Source organism: Medicago sativa, chromosome 2 (assembly GCF_051527215.1).
Source record: "Medicago sativa cultivar Bolivia chromosome 2, Bolivia_mono, whole genome shotgun sequence".
Lineage (NCBI taxonomy): Eukaryota > Viridiplantae > Streptophyta > Magnoliopsida > Fabales > Fabaceae > Medicago > Medicago sativa.
In genome coordinates, this window is record NC_140750.1 from 19,109,920 (window position 1) to 19,136,583 (window position 26,664).

A 26,664-nucleotide genomic window follows, 5' to 3' on the forward strand; every position below is an offset into this window, starting at 1 on the left:
GCAAAGAAAATTGATATATTCTTTGCTGATTTTTGCTTATATATTTCAATACACACTTGATTATATCAACAGTGTTGATATATATATATATATATATATATATATATATATCAGCCATTCAACTTTCATACCGGTTAGATTAAATTGAAATACAGTTAACGAAAAATAAAAAGGAAAGCGGAAGATATAATATAAAATATAATACTCTTTCAAAAAAAAAAAATATAAAATATAATACTAAGTAGATATATTAACAATTAACAAAAAACGTTACTTGCAAGAAGAGTTGATAGATCAACCGATGCAAATATTAATAATAACAAAAATTAACAAGTAATAAAAAAAAATAACAGCGGCCACATATTATTATTAACTCGCCGGCGGGATGCCGGAGCCACCGCCGGCAGCGGCGGCTGAAGAAGAGGAAGCACCGTAGAGTAAATCAGCTAGGGCTGACATGGCACGAACTTGCATCTCAAGAGCTGGTATATAATCAATAACTTCTTCAAGAATAACCGGTAACGGTTCTTTTCTACAACCGGGAACTAACCGGCCCAGAATTTTAACTTTTCTCTGAACCGCTGGTAGAGTCTTTCCTTTAAGACGTAAAACACCGAACCGGGCTTTCTTAGACCGGGCCGGTCCAACAGCCCGGTTCTGTTGATGTCTCTTCTGTTTTCTGAATTTTAGTCTGAGCTTGTTTTTTAGTATGGCTCTACTCCATCTTGTTCTTCCTTTTGCGGCGACGGCAAGAGCTCTGTCAGCGGCTTCACGGACGGCCTTGCCTCGACGAGGCCCTCCTGTAGTGCCGCCGATGTTGACTCTCGCCAGAGCCTGGTGGAGTTTAGAAGAGTAGATTTGTTGTTGGGCTTGTGATCTCCATTTGGCGCGGCTATTTTCTCTTTGTTGTTGTTCTTGGGCTTGCTGGGTTTTTGATTGGGCTTTCTTCTTTTTCCTTATTCTGTGTGATCGATCAGTTGTTGATGTTGGGTTTGAAATCATAGGTGATGACATGTTCCAAAGACAAATCTGAAATTTTACAAGAAAAAAGAGAGAAAAATAAAATGAAACAAAAAAAAAAAAAAAAAGATATATGTTGGGTTATGGAAAAGGGTGTTGGAAAGTTTGTATATTTTTGTAGTTTCTATTTGTGGAAGAGAAAAAGAATGAAAAATTGTTGGATTCAGATGGATACGGTTTGAGTGAGTTATGGATTCGAATGAAAGAAGGGAAGTGAAGTTATTGTTATACTAGATTCTAGAAAGAGAAATTGTTGAAGTGAGTGAAGTTTTTGGGAGAGGGGTGTGAGTAGTAAAGTAATATATATAGCAAGATGAGATAATAATAGAAGAGAAAATGAAATGAAGGTGGTGGTGTTGTGGTGGTAATTGGCAATGAAAAAGCAATGGTGTTGAAGATGAGAACGGAACGGGGTAGAGAGAAGAGAAGAGAGGAAGGGGTGAGTGAGTGGGTGGGTGAGGTGTCCCTTCACTAACTTGGAGGTTGAGTTGAAGGGAGAGAGAAATGGTGGACATGGCTTTATATAAAGGAATCACAGCACCACCCAACCTGTCCTTTTCCTTTCTTTTCTTTCTTAACTACAAAACATAAATAATTTAAATATAGGTGGACAAATGAATTTTTGACATCAAAATTTTGATTTCAAATTTAATGTCTTTTGATTTGTATGTATGAAATATTTTTTTTTTTTAAACATGGTATCAGATCTAAGAACCGACTAATCTGAGGAGACCAATTCACTATTCAATGCCCCCTTTTGCTTAGCTCTGTATGAACTTGTTCGTAGAAATTGACGTCAGAGGAAATCAAACCTGAAACTTTGAGAGGAGCAAACTCCTAGATCCTAAACCAATCACTAAGCCAATCTCAAATGGGTTAGGTATGAGATTTGTTAAAATACATTGATTAGTTTTTAGGTTTAGTGTGTATTTCATAATAATTTTTAGTTTTTTTAGTTTTTTTTTTGAAGTAAATAATTTTTAGTTATCACTTGTTAACTTACTCATTTTAATAAAAAATAGTGAATGTAAACCAAGCAATTGAAACGACTCAAATGGTTAATTAATTTTACTAAAACTAAATGATGAATTGTTAAGGACAAATTTGAGTACAGCTTTTAGGTGGAGATTTTCTTTTTGGTCTTTACTTATTTTTCGGCCGAACTCTATATTATTTAACCTCATTTTTTTTCTTAAAAATTGAAGGTTAACACTAAAAAAAATGAATGAGTGTATTTCTAAGAAATGCACATAAGAACTCATAACTTATACCCACTTATTCTTCTGAAGTATTTAATTTAAATGTAAATATTTTTTTAAGGATTTTAAATGTAAATTTTTAGCAACAGAATCATAGTTAATTGAAATCCTTGATTTTTTTTTTAAGAATAATTCTTCATTAGTGTTCGGGAGCACTCGTTAACAAGACCAAAAAGGTATACTGAAAATAGATATGCAATCCGGGAGCACTCATTTTTTTTTTAGGGGTGTGTTCCTCTTATTATTAGTCCCGTTTGGAAGAGTTTAATTCAGTGTGGATCACATGTGTAAGATTATTAGTCCCCTTTGAAAGAGTCTATTGAAGTTAAATTAATAAGCCAAGTGGCTAATTTGATGACAAAGACATTGAAGTTAAGAAGCATTTTTAAAACTCAGAAATATGATGGGAATGTGTAAGGACTAAGGATAGATATGCAAACTAGTTGCATTTTCACAGTTAAGTTTAAAGGAGTGAAAGAGTTTATCGACTAAAATTAGGATATCAAAGTGAAGAACTACCTTTGTCAATCAATTGATAGGACCATTCTTGAAACCATATTGTAAAATGTAAAAGGACACTGCTAAGAAAAATTAGGACTCAATGAAGAAGAAATATGAAGGGAGTTCTAAGTGAAGTGTTCACTTATTCAAGCATTGAGAAAAGATTTCAAAACTCTAGAAATGAAGAAAGGTGAGAACATTAACGGATATTTTGCTAGCGTCGTGACATTATCAAACAAGAAGAAGGTGACTGGAGAACACATGAAAGATATCACCATTGTAGACAATATCCTTAGAACTTCAATAGAAAAATTTGCTGATGTAGTTGTGTCGATTGAATAATCTAAGGGAATTGATCTCTGAAGCCCGGATACAAGATACGATACGGATACGATACTGCACCGATACTCGATACCGAAATTTTTTAAAAATCAAGATACGATACGGATGAGATACGTTAATAAAAAAAATTATATAATTAAATGTACAATATATTATAACCATTATGATTTCCTTCCTTTGACTCAATAAATATTAATAATCATCCCCTAAAAAACATATTAATGATCAGGTGATGAGATTTTTGGTTCAACTTCCTCCTTTTTCAATGTCTAACTTACGACACTCGACTGTTACCAGCAATTCACAAATTAAATCATGTCTAAAAACATCTTCAACAAAGAAAAAAAATGTCTAACAAAATTAAATCTTTTTTTTTTCTGAGAGAAACAAAATTAAATCTATGACAATTCAACTTCACGATTGAAATATACAAACGTCTAACTAAAAATTTAAAATCCAGCGATCAATCAATACACTTGTCAAAAAGAATAAAATCAATAATAAGCATTTCTAAAAAGGATCTACGGATAATCCAAAAAAAATAAACTATGGAAGCATCTACTCCTTCTAAATAATAAGGGGTATTAGGAAAAATATATGTAATTTGAATTGTGAAAGGAAAAATATATGTAATTTGAATTGTGAATCTTGAAATGGTTGCAGGATTTTTTTATTTTTTTTAAAAAAATTCTATGAACAAGTCGAAGAAGAGTTCCTTCAAAAAAAGTCGAAGAAGAGAGGAGTTTGTAAAAAAATAATTAGAGATTATGTTTTCTTTACCAATAATCAATTGTGTTTATAAAAAGGAAATATTGATCAAGTCAAAAGAAGAAAACCATAATTAATACTGTGAGAATTGTTAAGGTAAATGAGGTCAGATGATCGGTAATAAGAATTAAATCTAGTCCATTAAATTTTAATAAAATAGAGGGTGAGGATGTGGAGTAAATTTTTAGAGTTACTCTTGGAGTCAATATATCCCTCCTTTTTTTTTAATATGCAAATATATTAACAAACACAAGAAACCAGTCATAGGCTCGTAGCACATCAACATAAATATAAATAATATTGACGATTTAGAGAGTGATGATCAGTCAATTACATACACAATATATCCCAAAAAGAGCACCATCAGTGTTATACTATATCCAACATGAACATTGTTAGTGCTATACTATGTCGATCCAAAAAAGAAGCGCTATATCCAAAAAAAATAAAATTAAAATTTAATCTTCGGATACTCTCCTGATATGTATTGGGAAGTATCGGATAATTATTTTTTTTAAAATAAAATTTAATCTTCGGATACTCTCCTGATACGTATCGGGAAATATCAGGCAGGTATCGGTGCATGATACGCAAGGGATACGGTACGTCATCCATTTTGAAGTACCTAGGCTTCACAGGAATTGATGCAATCACAGTTGATGAACTTTGAATTTCACTCATTGTGCACGAACAAAATTTTGCTACCAAATTTAAATATTTTAGAAGTTTATGTTTGATTTATGATAGGTGTCAAGCAATTTATTTTTGGCTAAAATATGTTGTTGATCCTTGTAAATACGACAAATATGGGTTTCGATCCATGTAAAAATAAACTTCTGAAAAACATCCCAGCAAAATTTGTTTTTTAAAATAGTTATTGGGTCCACTTTTTGAATAATTTGGCATATTTTTGCGATGTGACACTTGCTGACTATGCAGAATGATACATGTGGCATTTAAATTGATTAAAATATTTAAAAAATAAATTTAAATGAATAAAATAATTAAAGTGAAATAATAAATTAGATTTTTTTAATTTTAATTCACACACTACTCATCATTTTCTTCTTATCACCAACATCATCACATCCCCACCAATAACACCTAAACCATCATTACCGTTTGTGAATCTCACAAACCCAAAATTCTTCTCGATCTTATCTTCTGTTTCTCTTGCAATTTTTGACTCGTTTTCTCATTATGGAGCTCGACCTTTGTTCCATTTTGAGATACAAGATGTACACACTTCTACAATCTTCGTTCCGCACTAACTGTCGTCGGAAACCTATCTCTGGTGGTTTTCACTGTTGTTCATGCACTTCTCAACTCATTTTTCTCATTCTAAAGCTCAATATGGGTTCTATTTTGAGATACAAGCTATGTTCTAATGGAAATTTGCAATTGGAAATTTCTTATCCCTCTGGGTATAGTGACCTCAGTCGCAGGAGGTTTAGCCGATGGAATGTCTATATACGGTGTTTGCGTTAGGTCTGGAAATTTGCGAGTTTGTGATGATATATATGGAAATTTGTGGGTATGTGTTTGGTGAAAGATTTCTTCCCTTATTTTTTTTATTTGAAGAAGTATATGAAGAGGCAAAAGCAAGTGTAATATAGTGTTGCTAGATTGTTTAGGAATGGAAATAATAGAGAGGGATTAAGGAAAATAAGTTTGATGAATTTTTCTAGATCATTAAATCATAGGTTTTTTGGAAGAATTAACATATCTGAATTGATGAATAGAGAATGAAGATATGGATTAGTTTATTGATGAGATTTGATTTTTTGGGTCAAAAAAATACAACTGATATTTTGGAAAGGAAAATGGATTTGGCATGTGTTGTTTTTCTTGAATTGAAGCTCTTGCGAGGCTTAGAGGGAGACATAGGTGGAGATTGAGGAAGAACATGATTTTAGTTTTTTTTTTTTTTTAAAAAAAATTTGGGTTATTGATGATGAATGTATGAGTGTATGATGAAGATGGAGATGGTTAAAAATGATATTTTTTTCCCTTTTTTATTTTTATTAAGAAGATTTATAAAATATTTAAAATTATTAAATGCCACGTGCGCACCGTGTGTACAAGTGGGTACAATCAGCATCAGTCACATAGACATAAATGGGAAAAATCAACAAGAAAGTGGATCCATGGACTATTTTAAAAAAGGTTTAATAGCAGTTTTAGCCCCCTAACTTTCACAAAGTTACGATTTTGGTCCTTTAAGAAAAAAAATTACAAAACCGCCCCCGAAGTTTTGCACCTGTGGCAGTTTTGGCCCCAAGGCCAATTTTGACTCGGTCTACGCTGACGTGGCACCCTAAATGAGGTGCCATGTGTTTTTTTTTTTTTTTTTTTGGCCTTGGGGGGCCAAAACTGCTACAGTTGCAAAACTTAGGGGGCGGTTTTCTAGTTTTTTTCTTAAGGGGTCAAAATCGCAACTTCATGAAAGTTAGGGGGCGAAAACTGCTATTAAAAAAACAAATATTTTTGGAGGACGTTTTTCAAAAGTTTTATTTTTTTTTTGCAGGAACTAAAACTCAAACTTATCATATTTGCAGCGACGAAAAGCACATTGTAACCTTTATTTTTTAATATGTATTTTTTTTTCACACACATTTTCCTGTTTGAAAATGTAAACGATGATGCTAAGTAAGTATTTTCGCCAAGAGAATCTAAATGGTGTCCCCAAATAAAATTATATAGCGTCCAACATCAACCACACAAATATTATCTCACGTTGACAATATAAGTTGAACTCCCAACATTACAACCTATACAACCTCCCATTTAATTTTCTATCTATAAACAAAGATCCCGTCTTTTTAAAGTTTTATCATGAAGATTTTCTTTTAGCACAACAAAAGAATTTCTTATCATAATTAATAATTTTTTTAAAGGGATCATGAAGTATGTTGTTGTACATTTTATTATTTCTTTTATAACATTTTGTTGATATTTGAAACAAGATTTTATTAATATTAGCATCCCTCTGTTTTTTTTTATGGTTTTTTTTATCATATGCAAATTTACATATATTAAGAAGTTTAAAATAGTAACTTTGTCTTGAAACTTGTTCATTTTATATTAAATATGTAGCTTTTTAATAAATTATTGTTACTTTTCAATTAAAAATTACTACTTTTAGTTGCTTTAACATGTGCAATATTGTACATGTTAAACAAACTCCTTTCTTTGTTTGGGTACAAGATGAAACTACTTGAATGATACTATAAAAGGGCATCGAGAAAGTTACGAACATTGACAGATCCAAAAAAATTGTCTGATGGGTGCTAGAAAATACCAGTCTATAAATTTTGACTAAAAATAAACGATAGACTAACGAGTATCATAAGAGCATTTATTAATGAATCAATTAAATAAAAATTTGTCTTGAAAATATAAGGCTAACATATGACAAAGTAGGAAATACACCATTGTCTATATAAAAACTATGTTGTCTAATTCCTTAAACAATGTCATAAAAACAGTTGTTAACATTTTTCAAAAAATTATTCTAGATGTGAACAAAGTACAATACATAACTATTCTCACAAAACAAACTATTATGACAAGACGGGTAGTTTAGGGCTAAATTTCGGACCGAAATCACCCTATAGATCAGTTTCTACTTTCTTTCTTCTTTTTGTTTAAATAATTGACGATAACATATAGATTTAGTTTTTTCTTTTGTAATCCATTGTCTTCGTGAGACGTTTAGTTTGTCTGTCGTTTTCATGAGGCATTTTATTGCTTTCTCAACTCGTTCTAGCGTCCATCTTGTTTAAATCGACAGATTAATTATCTCCAATTCAGTGCATATTTATAGTAATGACTTTAACATCTTCAACGTTACAAGTTTAAAGACATGTGCACTCTAAACACTTTAATTTCGTTATATTTATACATTTTGCCATGATTGCAAGTATTTTGTCGTTATATACTATTAACTGATTGATGTGAGTTCGTTCGCAAATTTTTCCTATTCAATTTGACCTATTTTAAATTTTTATTGTTCGATATATTTTTAATTTGAAGTAATAAGTGTTTTTTAAGTAAAAAAGAAGAAATAACGAGTAAAAGCCATAAGGTCTAAGTTTAACTCATTTGCCAGTTACACTTTTTAAAATTTAATACTATTACGTCCTTAACATTTTTATAAGAATATGGAGAGCATAAATGGAAGAAACTTTAAAGATGCTTATATAAGATGGAGAACATAATTCATCAAATTTGTGGCAAAATCAAAATTAAAAAAAAAGCTAACCCTCGTGATCCAACTCGTTTAAGTCCTGTACCATAAAAATAATCAAAAGTAATACAATGCCAATCGATAGCAAATCCCAAGTGAGAGACATCAACAATTGAATCCGATGATAAGATATATACTTTTTGACCTAAGTTTATTTGACCTAAGTTTAACTTCGAATCTTAGTCCTAACAATACAACGCATCGGGATGGCAATGGGTACCCAATGAGTAGGGTACTATAGTACCTTTTCTCATATCTACGTTTGTAAAAAATGCCCGTACCCGAGTCTGTACTCTCGTGGGTAACAACTTTAGTGCCCTTCCTCATATCCTATAGGCATCTAAGTGCCCATACCCATACCCGTTATCTGCACTTTAATTATAAAATGACAATAAAAAACATCACAATTGAAATAAAACTAGGATCAAATTTCTTTTTAAGGAACTCATAAAATAGTAGAAATCATAGTATTTAGCCAAATAAAAAAAAACATCCAAAATATTCCACGAAAATCAAAATAAAAACATTCAAAATACATATAAAAAAAGTGCATGCTAAAATAAAGGTCAAATTGATTTAAATTATAAATTTGTAGCTCGTAGTCTTATAAAGGTAAGGATGAAATAACTACCGTATTAGTTTTTAGGTTTAGGTTTGTGCTTAAATAGCTAAATAAATTAAATAATTGTACACCAAAAATAAATAAAATATTTATTATATTGTATAAATATGTATATGCGGGTTGCGGGTCTGGGTAGTATAGTGCCCTTACCCGCACCCATACCCATCTAAATTTGTGGGTAATTACCCGGACCCAAGTCCATACCCATAAAAGTGAGGTTTTACCATACCCATTGCGGGTATTTTTTACGGGTGCCCATTGGACCTGGGTCCAATTGCCATCTCTAACAACGATGTTAAATCTTTAAAAGAAAGTTTTATCATTTATTGCAATTTCATCCAATATTAATTTCTACAAATTTAGAGAGGATACCGGTAGTGGCAAATCTCCTTGAAGACTCATAAGAGTCACCGCACCCCCTAGGTTTTCGATAAGTACTAAACATAGTATTTCAATTAATTTATGGATGTCGTAGTGGATGGATGATCTCTTATGGTACTTGAAGATGTGTGCACCACTTCAAGTTTATAATTTTGATAATTTCATTTTTTTTAAAGATAATTTTGACAATTTCTTAAAATTGTTTAATATATATTCCACAACTATTTTACACCTCCAACAAAATAACTCAAAATTCACCTCTAAATACCGATTAAAAAATAAAATGAATCCCAAATGAGACCAAGTTGGACAAATTCTGACATATTTAGAGTTTCGGTGCAATGGTTTCTTTATGGATGGGCAATTCCATCACCCCATTTGGATTAATAGATGCATGCTCTAGCCTTTAACTCATTATTGACCAAAGCGAAAAATGAGGCCCCACAAATTATTTTCTTTTCATTCCGTGCAATGATTAATGGTGGTGATGAATGAACTGTTAATTAACAGGAACAACAAACACGAGAGGAATGCATGTGCAATGTAGGTTGTCTTTCCAGTACTTGTCATTCATTCATGTCTATCCCCATCCTTTGTTTTGTCTTTGGTGGGTTTTGGGCTTTTTTTACCCATTTGAGGATGTGGGTAGTTATGCTACACATTTCCTGAATTGGATACTAGTCCCCTATATACAATAAGCATTTTATCAAACATAACCCTAATTGTGTCTAATAATATCAAACATAACCCTAATTATGTCTAATAATTAAGATGAAAACCATGTAGTAGAAGCAAAAAATTGTGTCCCTTCTTGCTTTTTTGTTCTAATTTCATAACAAAGCTCCCTTTTACACTTTTTGCTAAGCAAGGTTAGAGCTGCAAACAGAAGGTGGCCAATTCCATGTTACTACTTTGAACCAAGCTCGGCCTATGATTGTTTCGATTTTTTTTATAACTTTTTATTTTAGAATTGATTTTTAACCTCAATTTTTTTTGTTTAACCCACTCTTATACGAATGTATTCAAACAAAATTAATTTACATTCAACTTACTTTTAGTCACCATAAATTTAACGAGGTTAATCCATTCAACCCAAAATCTAATTTGGCATGGAGGTAAAACTCTAATTAGTAGTATAACTTTACACATTAAATCAGTTAGGAATTTCTCTTTTTTGATTATGGTGAATTGGCTGGATCTAACTCACCTAGTTTATTTTTATATAGCAAAAACTTCCACTTCTGATTTCCATATCAAGAAACCGTGTGTTGCAAACAGAGACATTGCGCAGAGTTTGCCTCTTTGGGAAGTGACACAACATACACTGAATACAAAAAATAAAAGAGCATTAAATGAATAAGATCTTGCTGCACGTAAATCTTTGTCCAGTCATATGGTTCTGAATGAATTACCTCACTGTTTACTTGTGCAGTTATACTGCATACAATGATGATACTTCACATATCCTCTCCTCTCAAGATGCACATAGGCACATAAAAAGGGAGCTAAAGCATGGAACTTTCAGACTATGCATGAATGAAAATTCTGTTTTCATTGAAAATTCTGTTATCATATTTTGAGTACATCCATTGAGCCAGCCATGAGACAAAATGTATGGTTTGCAAAGAAAACACATAATTATGTAACTTAATTTAATCATGTTCAAACTTGCATGCTTGTCTTTTTTTTTTGAGAGATGCATGCTTGTCTTAAGTAGTCCAAATTGTAAATCACATCAACTGTTCATGAATTAATTGGTTGGATGCAAGTTATCTAATGTTGAAACATTTTATAGGTACTGAGAGTTAGATACCTGGTTGAAATAGTATTTGTTAAAACTTTACTTATATTCCAACTAAATTTTAGATTAGTCACGAAAATAAAAATCTAGACTTGGTCATTATGAGTCAGATCAGATGCATGTAAAACCTAAAATGGGTATCTTGTACCAACTAAAATGTTCAAACTTTACTTATATTCCGACTAAATTTTGGAATAGTCACGAAAATAAAAATCTAGACTTGGCCATTACGAGTAAAGTTTGAACATTAGCGCTAGTGCAAAGTAACAGCCATTCGTCTTCCGGGGTTTAAGCAAAGGAGCAGAAACAATCAGTTAAAGTAGATGGACACCCTACTTATGTCCCCCAGTTCTAAAACCCAAACATAACATAACATGGTAGTGTCCTAAAATAAATTTTGCTGATATTGCTTTAAGTAAAGCTAGTTCTGAATGTCCTATTTCCACATGCATTTGAATTAAAAAGTACATTCATGTACTAGTGGTAGGGCTTGCTTGTCTAACTCCCTGAAGTTACAAGTTTTACCAACAGGCAGCATAAGTGAAAAAATAAAATGTCCTTTTCTAACAAACGGTTTCAGTAAATCTTATTATTATTTCTTTTTGAAATGGTTCAGTGAATCTTATTAATAACAAATAGTTCTAATTTTACTTACTCTAAGAGAATAAAACCTATAAAATTTAATCAGTGTCACTCTTCTATCAGCATTCTTTGCCATTCTCTCTTGTAACGTGTTAGGTAGCAGTCTCTGGCATTAGATGAAGCAAGATAATGCAGCAAAAATATTTAAGAAACTATAAAAGGCCCTAATTTAACCCATGTCCTACCTCCTTATTCTCACTCTGAAAAAAAAAAAAAATGAATAGATGATCAGCAGCACAACTCACAATTGATCACTACCACAAACTATCATATTATAAAAAATAATCAGCTTCTTGATTGCATCTGTCTTGCCTACTTGTTTCTTTTTTTGCTCCCATATTTGGAAACAAATCCAGGCTAAAGATCTCCATGATTATATAACAAATTATTAAAAATGTTTTGGTCTGTGTGTGCATATCTTCTTTAGATTGAGTGAGGTTGTCCCTTAATTGAAGAACACCTTTGGTGTCAAAATCTAGTCATCTAGGTAGGAATTTAAAATGATGGTTTAAAGAGCTGGGTAAATTTTGTGTTTCAGGCCTATACATCCTAAATATCATTGTATACATGGCAAATACCTCAGTTAGTCTAACTAGAACTGTATACTGAGTTACCTTAATCTGTTAGAGTAGTGCTAAACTGGCAAAGTCAGTTAGACTCATCGCTGATGTGGCAGAGTTGGTTAGCCAGCTCAGAAAAGTAGTTACATCCTAAACTACTTATATATAGACTACTCAGTGTTACTCAAACATAATGTAAAATACAAAGATTCTGAGCCATGAAGCTCAAGAACACTCTCAAAATATAATTCTAAGTCTAATTCTAATACTTTACATTTGGTACCCATATAGAGCACATTGTATTTCCAAATGTTGTTGATGTGTTCAAATTGAACCAACATTAATGGCTTAACGTGAGAAGAACTGGCTTGCAGAGGTAATTAAGAAACTATGCCTACATAACACTTCCATCAATAAAATGAGGTATAGACCCGAAGAAGAATATCATGAGTATACGAACCATAAGCACAATTGTATCATAATAACATAACCAAAGAAAACTATTGGTTTTCGAATATACATTTTCAACACCTATAACAGCTTTAATCAGCCACATCATCCAAGTATATGACCACAATTATAAAACCTTCCATCAAAAGACTAATACAAATTGAGAACAAATCAAATCACCTCAAGTCTAAGAACGGATATTGTATCACCTGCACATCAATGAATAGAAAATCAACCTCAGTGAAATGGCTCATGTTGGCACTAGTCTACAATCACCATCAGGAGTGAAGAAAAGAATAGCTAGTACTGCAATGAACCAAATGACGCAGAGAAACAGAAATGGTTTCTTCTTCCGCGAAAGCACTTGAGGTTGCGATTGTGTCTGAATTCCCTCCTCTGGCAGTGCATCGCGTTTGAGATCTTGCAAAACATACTCAATTATCTCATCCCTAAGCTTATTATACCGAGGATCAGCATTGTCCAAAGTGAGGATTTCATCAGGTTTAAAGTTTTTGAGAAAATTCACAGTGATATCATCCTCCACAGAAGTGAATTTGTCAAATTCACACACATCAATGCAATTACTGGAACTATTTTCCCCTGTGTCGGTTGTCTTTTCAGGCTGAAGCAAAGTTACAGAAGAAGGTTCTTCCAACAAGAAAGTCTGAAACAAAGATTAACAAACATTTCAATCAGATGAAACATCGACCGTTAAACTTAAGCGCTTAATTATTTCTGGAAGTTCAAATGGTACGAAATGCCTAATAATTCCAAGTGCTTGGAAGTTGCAAACAAAATTGCACTGACAAATCACACACATATCATGATATATCAACAGACCTAAAACTAATTACAGTTCCTGATGCATAATTAGTACATGACAGAAAATTAGCTTGCACATTGAAAGTTTCCACGAAGCTTAAACACTTATTATTTCTTGAAATTCAAATGGTACAAAATGTCTTATAATTCCAAGTGATTGGAAGCTGCAATCACTATTCACTATTGCATTGAAAGTTCAAGCACATATCAACAGATCAAAGCCTAATCATCGTTTCTGAATCCAAATTAGTAAATAATCACAGAAAATTTATTTGAACATTGAAAATTTTCCTGAAGCCTTAACTCGATAAATCATCAAACTATGACGAATTTTAGGTAGCATTTAACAGTTTAGTGTCGCATAATTAACGTTTCCGACACACCGTAAGTAAATAATCACGTACAAATCATTTGCACATTGAAAATTTTCCTGAAGCATTAATAACTTAAATGAACAGAAGATTAAGAAACTGTGACGTTTACGGTAGCGTTTTACAGTTTAGTAGTTTCGCATAAATTGATATAAATTCAAACACGCATCAACTATATATGAACAGATCTAAAACTAATCATCGTTTATGACGCATAATTAGTAACTAATCACTGAACCTAATATTAAACTGATATTTGCACATTGAAAAATTTCACGAACCTTTAAACTGATAAATGAACAAAAAATTACTCAACTACGACGAATCGATTTGAACATTGAAAATTTTCACGAAGCTTAGCTCGATAAATTAACAACAAATTATGAAACTATAACTAATTTTCAGTAGCATTTAACAGTTAATTAGCATCGTATCAATTGATTATATATCTTCATTGAGATTTATACTTACGGAAACATCTTCGTTGAGATTTTCTTCAGTGATCTCAGAAATCAGCGATAAATCAACCGATTCTTCAGAAAGCGATGTAGATGCAGCATTCACATTCTTGTTCGAGATCTGAACAAAAAAACAGAGTAGAAAATGAAATTACAGAAACTGAATCAGAAAATCGAAATGCAAAACGAAGAAGAAATGAGTGAGAAGTTTATGAATCGGTGAATGTGTGTGCCTTTTTGGATTTCTTCGACGGAAAATCTTTGGATCTTGCGGTGCGATTCTCTGCGGAGCGAGGTGCAGAGAGTTTGGTTGGTGTTTGTTGCTCTTTCATTTGGCGGGTTCAACGATTTGTTGATTTCAATTTCAGCTGTATTTATAGCTCGAATGTTCTGGAATATTGTGAGATAATAATTGATTTTTAATTCACCTCTAAAAGAAATTAATTCAAACCTCTAAAAAAAGAAATTTTTCTGTTTTTTTTAGGGAAATTAATTTATTAATTACTCTTGTGATCTTTTTAAAAAAATTAAAAGGATGATAATTTTCTTAGGACAAGTATACAAGGAGATTGAAGAGTGTTATCGACTTCTCTCAAAAAAAGAGTGTTATCGACTAAACCATGTTTTTCGATTCTCTCATTCATTATTCGTCTTATTTTGAAGGATTGCAGACAACAGTTACTCGTATTTATAGGCCGACAAACCAAATAGTTGGTTTGCAATTGTATCCTTTATATACCTATGAGTACCCGTTCTTAGATCATTCTTAATCAGATAGTGTTAACCTTTTATTATAAGATGTAACTGGATTTTATTTTAATCGTTGTATTATCTTGTAGTCCGACATAATATAGGAAAAAGGATGTTTACTTCATTCATTGTTTTCTTTTTACAAAACTCCATTTTATTGTCATTTTTACCAAACTTCATTTTTCAATGATATAAAAAAAAAAATTAATAATTTTTTTTACTAAAAAATCAGTTAATGGTAAAAGTTGTGAGAATCAACGAAGTAAACTTATACATACTAATTCATTTTTAGTAAGCTTCTTTCTTTTTGATTTGAAAAAATAATAAAAAAACTTCCTTCACTTTTAATCATTTTTGGGGAGTAAGTTCAAATTTCACACAAATTAAGGAGGTTTATTAAAGAGTTTTTCATGACTCAACCATGTTTATTGATTCTCTTCCTCATTTATCTTATGAAGGATCGACAACTTACCATTATTTATAATTATAGGCGTGCAAACCAGGTATCTAGATCACCTTTCTATACTTAAGGGTACGCTGTTCTTAGATCATCTACCGCTAAAATGTGTTAACTATTAACATTTTGTGGTAGGATGTAGTTGAACTTTATTTTAATTGTGGTGTTATCTTGTATTCCGGCATAATGGCCCTCCCTTGTGTATATATAAAAAAAAAAAAAAGTTTACTTCATCCATTTTTTTTTGAAGGAAAGTTTACTTCATCCATTGTTTTCTTTTTATAAATCTCCATCTTATTGTCAATTTTACCAAACTCCATTTTATAATCATATAAAAAAACTACATTTTATAAAAAAAAATGAATTAATATTTTTTTTACTAAAAAATGAATTAATGATGTGTACGTAAAAGTTGTGAAAATCAACGAAGTAAACTCATACACACTAATTCATTTTTAGTAAACTTCCTTCTTTCTGATTTGAAAAAAAAAAAAACTCTTAAGTTCAACTTTCACACAAATTATGAGACTTTTTTATGATTGTACCACTATTACAAAAATAAGTACCAAATTACCATCTCGAAAAAAAAATACCAAACTACCATCTTTTGAAAATAATCACACTACTGCCATCCTTTTTTGAGTTTGGTTGGAGCTAAGAAAACAAAGGCTCAGTCTAGGGTGGGAGACCTTGATAGGTCTCCTACCGTGAGTGAGTGAACAAAACAAATTTTTTTTTTGGTACAAAGAATGAAACAAATTTTAACCTTTAGATTGTAAAGTTATATGATTCTTATTTCTTAGTATACACCAACAACACCCAATACTTTTTATTTTACTGTCACTTTTTCTACTCTCTTTCCTCTTCATCCCGTCCATCTTTCTTCATCGCAGATCTCCACCATCACCTTGCCATTGCAGTCATTTGCACAAGTTTTTTCCTCTATCTTTCCTTTCTATTCTTTTTAATCATTGAATTTAAATTTATGATTATAAAAATTCCAAATTATGCTATCTTCAATTTCAATTTACAATAAAAAAAACCTTCAATTTCAATTTTCGACATGTTGACGATACCATATATAATTTCATCAAAGTGCATAAGGCTTGATTTTGGGGTCTTGTTGAATCTCTCTTGGGGTTGTGAATTACGTGTTTCTTAGTTTTTTTTGACTGTCTGCATTTGGGTTTTAAACCAGATTGAAAACAAAGAACACAAAGACATGTTAAATTATTCTGATTGAAAATTAAATTCGAAAAATAATAATAGCAACAATAATAAATTGATAAAACTGAGTGAAACATATGTATAAGGAAGATGGATCTGGATATGGAAGGGATCTGAATTCCCATGGGTGAGAGAGGAAAGAGAAGAGTAATTTAGAATAAAAGAAAGCAATTCGGTGTTGGAGGTGTATAGTAAACATTTTGATCCAACTGTTGGTTAATCTTTATCTAATGGATCATATTCATTTTGCAAAAAAAAAAAAAAAACACACCATGTCTCCTACGGTAGGTGACCTATTAAAGTCTCCCACCGGAGACGGCGCCGAAAACAAAAACTACAAATCAGCTAAAGAAGGAGCAGTGACCCGCAACCTATGAATCTTGGATACGGCTACGGGTGCGAGTATAATACGATACGGGTACGCAGATACGTAAATTTTTTTAAATTTAAGATACGATACGGTTAAGATACTTTAACAAAAATTTTATACTAAAACTTATATGTATATAAAATACTTGAAGAAAATAAACATTGATTACTCTTAATTATTATATTATTATAAAAGTTACAATTTAAAAAAAATAATACATGTGATCAAAATAAAAAAATGTAAATTTTTCTTATAAACCATATTATATTTTCATATGTTGGGATATCGAGAGAAACATCGTTAAAAGAACTCGACGCAAATTTTATATGATGTTGATTAACTGAATCACCTTTCTTTCGTTACCTTCATCCACAATAAGTATAATTTTTAGTGGTTAGTTGAGAAACAATTCTAGCACATCTAAAATTGAATCATATACATCTCTGCTGAATTTTTAGAGCATTGTCTCACTTTTTATCCTTCATCTTTTTCTAGGATATGTATATGTGAAGTATCTTATAAGCATCTTTGTGTATCTGTGGAGTATCATATAAGTATCCGATAAAATATTTTTAAAAATTTAAATAATTAATTCCTATACTTCGTGGGTACATATCCGCAAGTATACGTGGAGTATCGGTATCCGATACGGATACATCTCCGTTTTGGAGTATCCCGGCTTCATAGCTCGCAACACATTTCCAAACAACAACTATTGATCCAGCAATAGATTGAGATAATTTTTAAATAATATTTAATTAAGCATCATGTTATAGGTGAGATATATCTTCAATTGTCACCTCATAGCAACTAGGTAAGTTCACTGAGGCCATTATCATAAACATCATGTTGGATGACATTTAAGACTGTATTATGATCTCTCCATCATCATGGTAACCATACATAAATTTGATTTGAAAACTACTCTAAGATTCTTCATACAAGTTCAGTTTCTTTTTACGCAAAAAAAAAAGTTGATATTTTCATTTTTGCAATTCATATAAGTTTGTTTTACTCTGTTTTTTTCTCTCAAACGTTGAGAGTTGAGGGTTGTGAAATGAAATTTTCATTATTGCCAAAAGCAGAAAGAAAGGGAAACGACAATAACTGAAGGAAGTAGTACGCAATATCGTAGGCTGATAATTACATTAGCTATATGCCTAAGGCCAACAAAGGACGAACCAAACCAACCAAGTGGTAGATTTTGCTGGAAGAGCTAGAACCTAACGTCTCACATGATTTCACTAACGAATTTCACATGCAAAATAGACAGTGACATCTCAGTTCCAAACAAACAAGAGTCCAATATAAGCACTTATATCTGGACTATAGTGTACTAGTTTCTTCCAAAAGAAAAAATCTAGTGTACCAGTATATTCATGCTTGAATAATACTACGTACTTTTAAAATAGACTTATGTGACGATAAAATGATTGCTATTTTTTGTTTTTTCTTAGAGATAAAACGATTGCTATTGAATGTCGGTGAACCAAATTAGAACATCTATGTTATATTAACTAGAATTATTAATTATACTATAGTAGTTAATAGCGGATAGCGGCGCGTAGCGGCCGACCCCAAAAATGCTATAGCGGGATAGCGCATAGCGCAATGACCGCTATTTCATAGAGAGCAGAATAGAGTTTTATATGAACAAAACAGAGGATTGTTTGTACAAACTACAAACAGAAACAGAGAGAGCATAATGGAGTTTGGAATCAATAATAACAAATAAAACTAGAACAAAAAAGTAACAGGACAACTAGGGATAGGAATAGGCTAGGCCGAGCTAGGCTTTGCAAGGCCTAAGTCTGGCCTGCCATATTTTTTTAAAGCCTAAGTCTGGTCTGCGGCCTATCATAGGCCTACTTTTTAGGCCTGAGTCTGGCCTTCTGAAAGCCTAATACGACCTGCTAGCCTGTTTAAAAGCCTATATCTTATGAACGTTTTTAAATAAGCAATGTAATGTAAGTTTAAATGGACCATCGAACTAATAGTTCAATTTGATTAAACTCTCTTTTGATAATCAACACGAGATTTTAGGGAATTCGACTATATATTGTATCATATTTCTATTCTAGTTTACAATAATACATTTATATATGAAAAAAAAATATAATAATAAATAATATTATTCATATTACTTAAATAGGCCGTTATTGGCCGCTATTGACTACTATGATTATAGTATCTGTTAGGTCCCAATTAAAAGCAGTTAAAAAAAACCCAGTTATTGGATCATGTGTCTAAGTTACTAGCACTCCTTTGTTTCCGTCTTTATAGACACGGATGATTCGAAGCCATTGATGTCCCGTTCAGTGACAAATGGCACCAATGTCTTTATCCCACGGAAAATCCAATGTCCTTTTTGTAAGAGATTTATAGAGCCCGTTTATTAAAGCTTTTTTTAAGAAAAAAATCACTTTTTTTAAACAAATAATCACTTTTAAGAGTTTTGCATCCGTTTGTTACAGATTTTTAAAAAAATCAGAATCTAAAAAAAAATCTAAAAACAACTTTAAATAAGAAGTTGTTAAGAGCAGCTTCTCAAAAAATAAAATATGATTTAAAAGATTGAACTAATTTTGTAACAAAAAATCCCATTTATATAGTTGTATCCAAACAAACTAGATTATTTGTTTATGAAAAAGTGATTTTTGTTACGGTAAATAAACACAAAATAGATTCTGATTTTTCACAAAATCTCTAAAATATAATCTCTAAATTATTTTATGTAAAAAATCACTTTTATTTTAATCCGTAACAAACGGGCCGATAATCAATAAAAATGGATTTATTTGATTCATATATGGATCAAATGCAACAACTTTTGTTGAACAATATATTTTATAAAGAGTATAGGAGGGGAGTATCATTGCGGTGCTTGAATGATATGGTGAGCGAGTAAATGGCTGCGTGTGTGTTATGCTTCAATCGATTCCCCAACAAATTACAGAAATACTAGTCTACATTTGATTGCTACAAACGGTTTTGCAACAAATCTGATTCAAGAGAGCCAGTGATATCTTAACATAAAAATATATTTTAAGTTTTATGATTGCTTTGATTTCAATACTATTTAATTAATATTCTCAATTAGTTCATTTTGGGTAACAACATTATGTCAAAATAGGGGAATTACTAAACCAATAGTTAATTTTCTGATTCTTTTTTGGTCGTTTTCATGCACATAAAATTTCTAACGTGTTATAAATCAAGAGTTTAACCAATAAGTTGACCCAGTTATATCTCAATATCAGTAACATACTTGCCGGCACCACTGTTAGCAAGGGTTTGCTGTATGTGCATTCTGGCAACGTACCAGTGGTGTGGTGTGTGTATCTTCTAAGTATTGATACCGTTGCCAGAATACCCGGAAAAGACAAATCATGCTTACAATCATACAAGTCAGTGATTGAGAGCACTTCGAATTGACAGTGGCGGGTTTTGAACTGTACCTCTAGTTATAAGGTCATGATTTAAGAATAAAACAATAACAGTTATATCGTCATGAAAATGCCGTCGAACTTTCTTGTCAATTGAACGAAGGTCTGAATATCGCATTTCACGTTTTCTGGCTGCTTCCTGCAGGGCCGCCTTGATAAGTCTCTTGGCACTACCCTGCATTAGCATGTATACATAGATCAACACGATTAATATAAGTAAAGCTATGCAATAAATATCGCAAAGAGAATGGCAGCAAGGCTGTGAGAGAAACAACAAAATCAACAACCAGCTAAAAATCACCCCTCAAATTGATTCTCTCCATATTTGCCGATAACTTAAATGCAAAAGCCATATCATGAAATTATATTTCAACCTAAATAAGATGCTCAAATATTAGAGGAACACATCCCATACTAATGGAAAGATCCAATCTGGTATAAGATTGTTAGAATTATACAATAAAGGATACTTAGAGTAGTTAAGAGTGCTAGAAAAGTTAGTTAGTTGATTAGTATGTTAGGTTCTGTTATTATTTTGGTTATTCTTAGACAGTCTTTAAATAGCCCTCAATGGTAGAGGGGAAGGGATGCTTTAAATAATCGAGTTCTATGACTGGGTAATCCAGTGTGAAGGAAAGCGCTCCTTTGAGAATATTCCGTACTTTCCTTCTTCTGTTAAAGAATTCCAGTCTCTTGGATTCCTAACAGAAGTGAGCCATTTAAGAACAGGTTTGATTTTGTCTCATAACAAAAATAGGTTTAATAGAGTCCTGTTTTATAGTCTAACTTCGGGTTTCACTCCATGTCCGACTTGGTTTTCATCTGTTCCATACTTTCATTTATTTATCTGAAAATATATTTTCCATGTAAAGTGGTATGTTAGAGTTAATTTCCTAACAATATCCTAATATTATAATCAAGGCAGAAACTACCTATATTTACCCATTGTACGAGTATTTTAGACATTGTTATATTATCCTGTACTTTGGATTAACTCATTCTCGTACTACAAGGACACGTCTTAGTTTACACAAGATTTAACCTGACCAAATTTTAAGGCTGAATTAGAAACAAGCATTCCCATCCTACTCTGTCTCGTAGCAAAATGAATACAAGTGACCTAGGAAAATTATAAGTATATCAAATATGAACCTCAATAATTCAAGATTCATGTTGTAAATCAAATGACAACGAAAAGTGACCGGCTATACAAAATTGACAAAATCAAGTGGTTAGTTACACTGAGTTTAGGTAGTCGATCATAAGAATGAATCAGGATTCCAGATGGGATTCATGTCCACAATAGGTACACGCTAGAGATTAACATCGATTAGGTTTAGTTTTGTATCAAATCAAGGTGTGACACACATGCATTCTAATTTCTAGGATACCGATAACAAGGCTTGAAAGCACAAGACAAGCAGTTGAGAAATTATTGATAGTGAATAGTATGACTTGTAAAGATGCAATTACACACACTAGTGCTGTCAAACTCGCACTTACACCCATAGAATAAGGAAACTACGTACAGAGAGTACGCAAATAAGTGCAGTAAGAAAAATAAAGAGTAAAGAATCTTACAGCACGTGGATTTCTGTGGACAATCTCGACTGCTTGGTCATTATTCAGGTGCTCCCATAAACCATCTGATGCAAATATAAGGAATGAATCATTTGGTTGGAGAGGATGACAAAGAATAGATGGATTAGCAGACAAGATAGGCATGTGCATTGGTTCAGGAAGTCTGAACTTCGCATTAATTGGTTCCCGGTTAAACTGTGCATGTTTCATATATACGTCTCCAATAGATTTAGAAACCTGCACCAAATATCATGGAAGTAGTGATGTGATATTTTCATTAAATCAGTGTGTGGAAAGCAACACTAACAAATAAGATAATGGTTACAAGAGGTACTTGGGAAAACTGAAAACATTTTTATAAATCAAATAAAAAAAAGCCAGTGTTAAAAGTGGACAAGCATATTTAAAAACTGGATGTGAGTGACACCACATTTGTTTTTCTTATACGTAACCGAGACAATAATGCAAATAAATCCATCTATTTCTCACAAAAGCCATACTTGAAACACTGTTTTACCAGTGTTCTGATAAACAAAATAGAAAGCGCAGTAAAAACGGATTTCCTGTTTCTATTTCTTATCTCATGACATCCATGATAAAATTATTTAAACTTTTCAAATAAAAAATGTCATGAGTCCACGCTCCAATCGTCCAGTCCTGGACATCCTCGACGTTGGGAGTGTCTCAAGAGTCTCAAATTGGATGAGATGTGGTCAGACAATGTGTTTATAAGTGACGGGTAGTCCTCACCTTACAAGCCAGTTTTGCAAGGATGAGTTAAACCCAACCCAAATTCTAAGAATCTATGAAACATCATCGTCTTTCATAACTTTATATCCTTTGGAAACTTGGAAATTATTATTAGAGTTGACAGCTGCCGCCCATAGCAAATTATAGGCCACATAATAATCCCTGTTTCAATCAATCAAATGAAACTTCCTTGTAGTGTGCTGCTATGAAACACCCATTGCTGCAAGCAGTCTCCTGATATTATAATTTTGAGGTATGATAGCATATTTCTTTCCCGTGAAATGTGCACCAATTTAGCCTGTAACCTAAATTCCTTCCCTTTCCTCTGAACCACATACATTATGATTCTTCAATCATCAATATTTTTTCTTATCCTCAATCACCCCTACCTAAACCACTCTATCTATTTCTCAGTGCGATATTTTTCTAGAATTCATTACAGCATAATACAACACTGACACGTAGGAGACAAGTTTGATGAAGCACCGACACATAGGACACCCGACAAAAAACTACCATGTTGGTCACCTAATACAACACTGACACGTAGGACACCAGATAAAAACACTAACACATAGGAGACAAGTAATAGATACCATTAATAATTCGAGACTACAACTATGATATTGACATGTTCAGTTCTTCCACTCAAATTGAGACTACAACTGTTTTTGATATTTCAATATGGAATATACTACACTAAACATATGATAATATGAAGCATGGAATTCAAGGAGGGGGATGGTTTCATTTTTCAGACTCGACAAAATGAATAAATAAATAAAAGTATAAATACAAATGTTAAATTTTTCTGCATTGCTGTGTACACTGATGTATCATATTCTGTGCATTTAACCCAGAGTACAAAAATTATCAGATTTTGAGAGGCACATAGACAGCTCTGAAGTCTAAACCAAGCAAATGAATTTTATCATTTTATGTTTTATTTTTGTGAATGTATGTACTTGTCATTTTTAAACTTGCATATGGACAAGACACTCAATAATATTTATAGCAATGGTATGAGGCAATTGAAAGGCAAACAGTTTATCCTGATACACTACATGGGATTGTTTAATTCAACTTTGAACATTATAACCAATCATCACTCACTATAAATCTCTATGAAAAAACTCCTTATTTACTTAGGTACTTTGGGGGAATTTCTGGCAACAACATTGCAAAAAATAGTAAGGGTGGGAATAGATAGCACGAGGAACACACACCAGCCTATTATCCAATTATCAAAACTCAAAATAAATGTACAACACTTCAAGGAGAAAACACAGAGAAAAACTAAAGCAATCATTAATCAATAAACGTCAAATAGACAACCACATTCAATGATTCAATAATAAAAAATGTACCTGAATAATGCCTTTTACTCTCCACACTCCATGCTTGAGGACAACAATTTGAGGATCATGAGGGTGTAATTCTTTAAGTTCATGTCTAACAGCCTCAAGATTCGCATTATGTTCCGTAGACAGCTGAATAGCCGCAACCCCACCAGTATTCCCAACTTTCTTTCCCAACACAACACGGGAATCTCCTAGATTTGCAATAAAAAGAGTCTGCTGAAAAATCGCTCCAACCAAACAACATGTTCCAGTAGTTGCAACTTGAGGCCGAGTATTCCATAATTCAGTAACCATAGCAGTAAACCCCTCTTCTGTTAAACGAAAGGCCGATCGAATTGTCTCTTCCGTCACAACACCCCGTGACTCACTTGATGCCGCTGCACAAACAAAAGATAGCTCAACACAGAAACAACAAGCTCTCTAGCACATACACTTCTCATTAAACATGTGTCCGACACATGTCAGTGTCAGACACCAACACGACATCAACATGACATGTGATTACATTCAATTTATGCCATTTTTACAAATTATTGCTGGTGTCGGCATGTCATTGTTTAATAGACAACAAGAGCCATTTTAATCAACATATAAAAAAATCAACAACACTTTTACTACATTCAATTCAAACCTACAAAAACGACGAGAAAAACTCATACGCAATTAAACTCTCTGCACTGACACAATTCTGATCAAAGGTGTATCCTGTGTCTGACACATGTCACAACATCAATGTCTGACGCTGACACGACACCGACACTTTTTTGGTATGAACCATGTATCTCTGCGCACAACCAATCCCTCATGCCGGATAGGGCCACAATGAGCGGCAAAGATTTAACAGTGCTAATTCTTAGGGCTGGATTCCAACCCACGACCAAAGGAAGGACCGACACGAACACTTTAATTACATTGAATTATGTCATTTTCTCAAATTATTATAAGTGTCTGGTATCCCGTGTCTATTATTCATGGATCAAACTTATCAAAGACAGTATCCACGTGAAATTTGCAACTACTACTGATTATTAGATTCACGTGAAAAAGCAAAAAAAAATAAAAAAAAAATTAAAAACGATCACGAGAAATCAAACCCGTGAAAATCATCATCACATATAACAAACACGAAAAAGAATCGAATTGAACTAACCCTACATAAGAGAAAATCACAAAAACCTTGAAAATTACGAAACAAATGATCACAAACGTAACGAGCAGCATCAGGTCCACCATGACCATCATAAACACCTACAAACGTTCCAAGAGGACCAGATTCGATCTGGCACTGATCTTCAAGAATCTGATTCGCTTGAACAACAGCCATAGAGAATTCACCAGAGCCATATTTTCCGATATCACGAAACCAAAGCAATCCGTCTTTTCCTTCTCTTCCAACAGCGGCGGATGAAGAATCGTCACCACCGTGCCCGAACGGCTTCCAACATGGAGAGAGAAGATTCATCAATGACTGAAGCATCCCACATCTCTCAGAAACCCTAACCCTAAAATGATTGTGGTGAAGATCGATGAGAAATGATGTGATGGGGTGTTATGGGTAAAAAGAAGGAGGTGTAGGTTAAGAAAAAAGGTGTAGGATAGAGAGAGGTGGTGTTGTGTTCGGTGGTGAAGGAACAGGAATGGGCTCGTTTTTTGTTTGTCGGGAGAGGATGGTGTGGGGAAGCCCTTCTTGTTATGTTGCGTCTTCTTCTTTTCAATCTCCTTTTTTTATTTATTTTTATAAATTACCATACCATCACATTTTTTTCATTTTTTTTTTCTTTTCAAATAGTCGATTGATTATAATTTTACTTTCAATAACCGGAGATTTCGAGTTCGAACCCGCTCTTGCATATTATAATGTCCCTCCTAAATAAGTATGTTTGCGAGGACATCACCATCGCCTTTCTTTCAATATAATATTATATTTTGATCCAATTATTGCAAAGAATTTTAGACTAGATTTTTTTCCTTGTTTAATTTTTGACGCTCAATCGGTTCCTTTTTTTTAATTGTCGTATTTTGATTATGTGCATTATTCACATAATATATTTTGATCATATTTTTTTTATTGGTATATAAAGACAAACATTAGGTTATAAGATGTTGTTTGATTTATCTCATTGAATATTTTAAAATGTCATCTTTTTATAAATTTCTGTGATAAATAATTAAAGATATTAGTTGTCAAAATTGTATATTGACATATGTGAAATGATCAACAATGACATTTAAAAAAGAATGGAAAGAGTAATTGTATTATCTAACTGGGTTGCCTTCCTAGAGTAAATTAAAATTACCATTCACCTTCTTTTTTTTTACTCCCAGGTGGTAAGAGACTTAAGGGAGCTCATCGTGAACGTAAAAAAAAGGGAGCTCAATGTGTTTCATTTTAAGAAAATAAATGACGATAACAATGTGATAAAATGATGATGTTACATATTGGGCGAAGCTCATTTCCTCAACGGATTGGGTCTCT

At 32.5% G+C, this 26,664-nt stretch overlaps 3 protein-coding genes across 3 annotated transcripts; all 3 read right to left on the reverse strand.

Moving 5' to 3' along the window:
* Positions 1–221: 221 nt before the first annotated feature.
* On the reverse strand, positions 222–1,519 carry LOC146945237 (basic helix-loop-helix (bHLH) DNA-binding superfamily protein). The gene has a single exon (XM_085743574.1). It carries the CDS (start codon positions 1,012–1,014, stop codon positions 370–372), a length of 645 nt encoding a protein of 214 aa, XP_085599700.1. The 5' UTR covers positions 1,015–1,519; the 3' UTR covers positions 222–369.
* An 11,077-nt stretch (positions 1,520–12,596) lies between these two features.
* LOC146945238 (uncharacterized) lies at positions 12,597–14,641 on the reverse strand. The gene is made up of 3 exons (XM_085748831.1): positions 14,480–14,641; positions 14,260–14,367; positions 12,597–13,259 (listed from the first exon to the last, which is right to left on the reverse strand). The coding sequence occupies exons 1-3, from the start codon at positions 14,576–14,578 to the stop codon at positions 12,846–12,848; spliced, it is 621 nt and encodes a 206-aa protein (XP_085604957.1). The 5' UTR covers positions 14,579–14,641; the 3' UTR covers positions 12,597–12,845.
* A 5,630-nt stretch (positions 14,642–20,271) lies between these two features.
* On the reverse strand, positions 20,272–25,846 carry LOC146945239 (Protein phosphatase 2C family protein). The gene is made up of 4 exons (XM_085743576.1): positions 25,365–25,846; positions 24,195–24,565; positions 22,078–22,314; positions 20,272–20,671 (listed from the first exon to the last, which is right to left on the reverse strand). Exons 1-4 carry the CDS (start codon positions 25,663–25,665, stop codon positions 20,459–20,461), a joined length of 1,122 nt encoding a protein of 373 aa, XP_085599702.1. The 5' UTR covers positions 25,666–25,846; the 3' UTR covers positions 20,272–20,458.
* Between the last annotated feature and the right edge of the window lie 818 nt (positions 25,847–26,664).

Excerpts from the sequence above, each read along its gene's own strand:
- LOC146945237 (XM_085743574.1), bottom strand. The coding sequence starts at position 1,014 with ATGTCATCACCTATGATTTCAAACCCAACATCAACAACTGATCGATCA.
- LOC146945238 (XM_085748831.1), bottom strand. The coding sequence starts at position 14,578 with ATGAAAGAGCAACAAACACCAACCAAACTCTCTGCACCTCGCTCCGCA. Across the intron at positions 14,368-14,479 it reads CGTCGAAGAAATCCAAAAAG|ATCTCGAACAAGAATGTGAA; the intron begins GCACACACATTC and ends TTTTTTGTTCAG. Across the intron at positions 13,260-14,259 it reads ATCTCAACGAAGATGTTTCC|ACTTTCTTGTTGGAAGAACC; the intron begins GTAAGTATAAAT and ends TCTTTGTTTCAG.
- LOC146945239 (XM_085743576.1), bottom strand. The coding sequence starts at position 25,665 with ATGCTTCAGTCATTGATGAATCTTCTCTCTCCATGTTGGAAGCCGTTC. Across the intron at positions 22,315-24,194 it reads GAGTAAAAGGCATTATTCAG|GTTTCTAAATCTATTGGAGA; the intron begins GTACATTTTTTA and ends TATTTGGTGCAG. Across the intron at positions 20,672-22,077 it reads TCCACAGAAATCCACGTGCT|GGTAGTGCCAAGAGACTTAT; the intron begins GTAAGATTCTTT and ends ATGCTAATGCAG.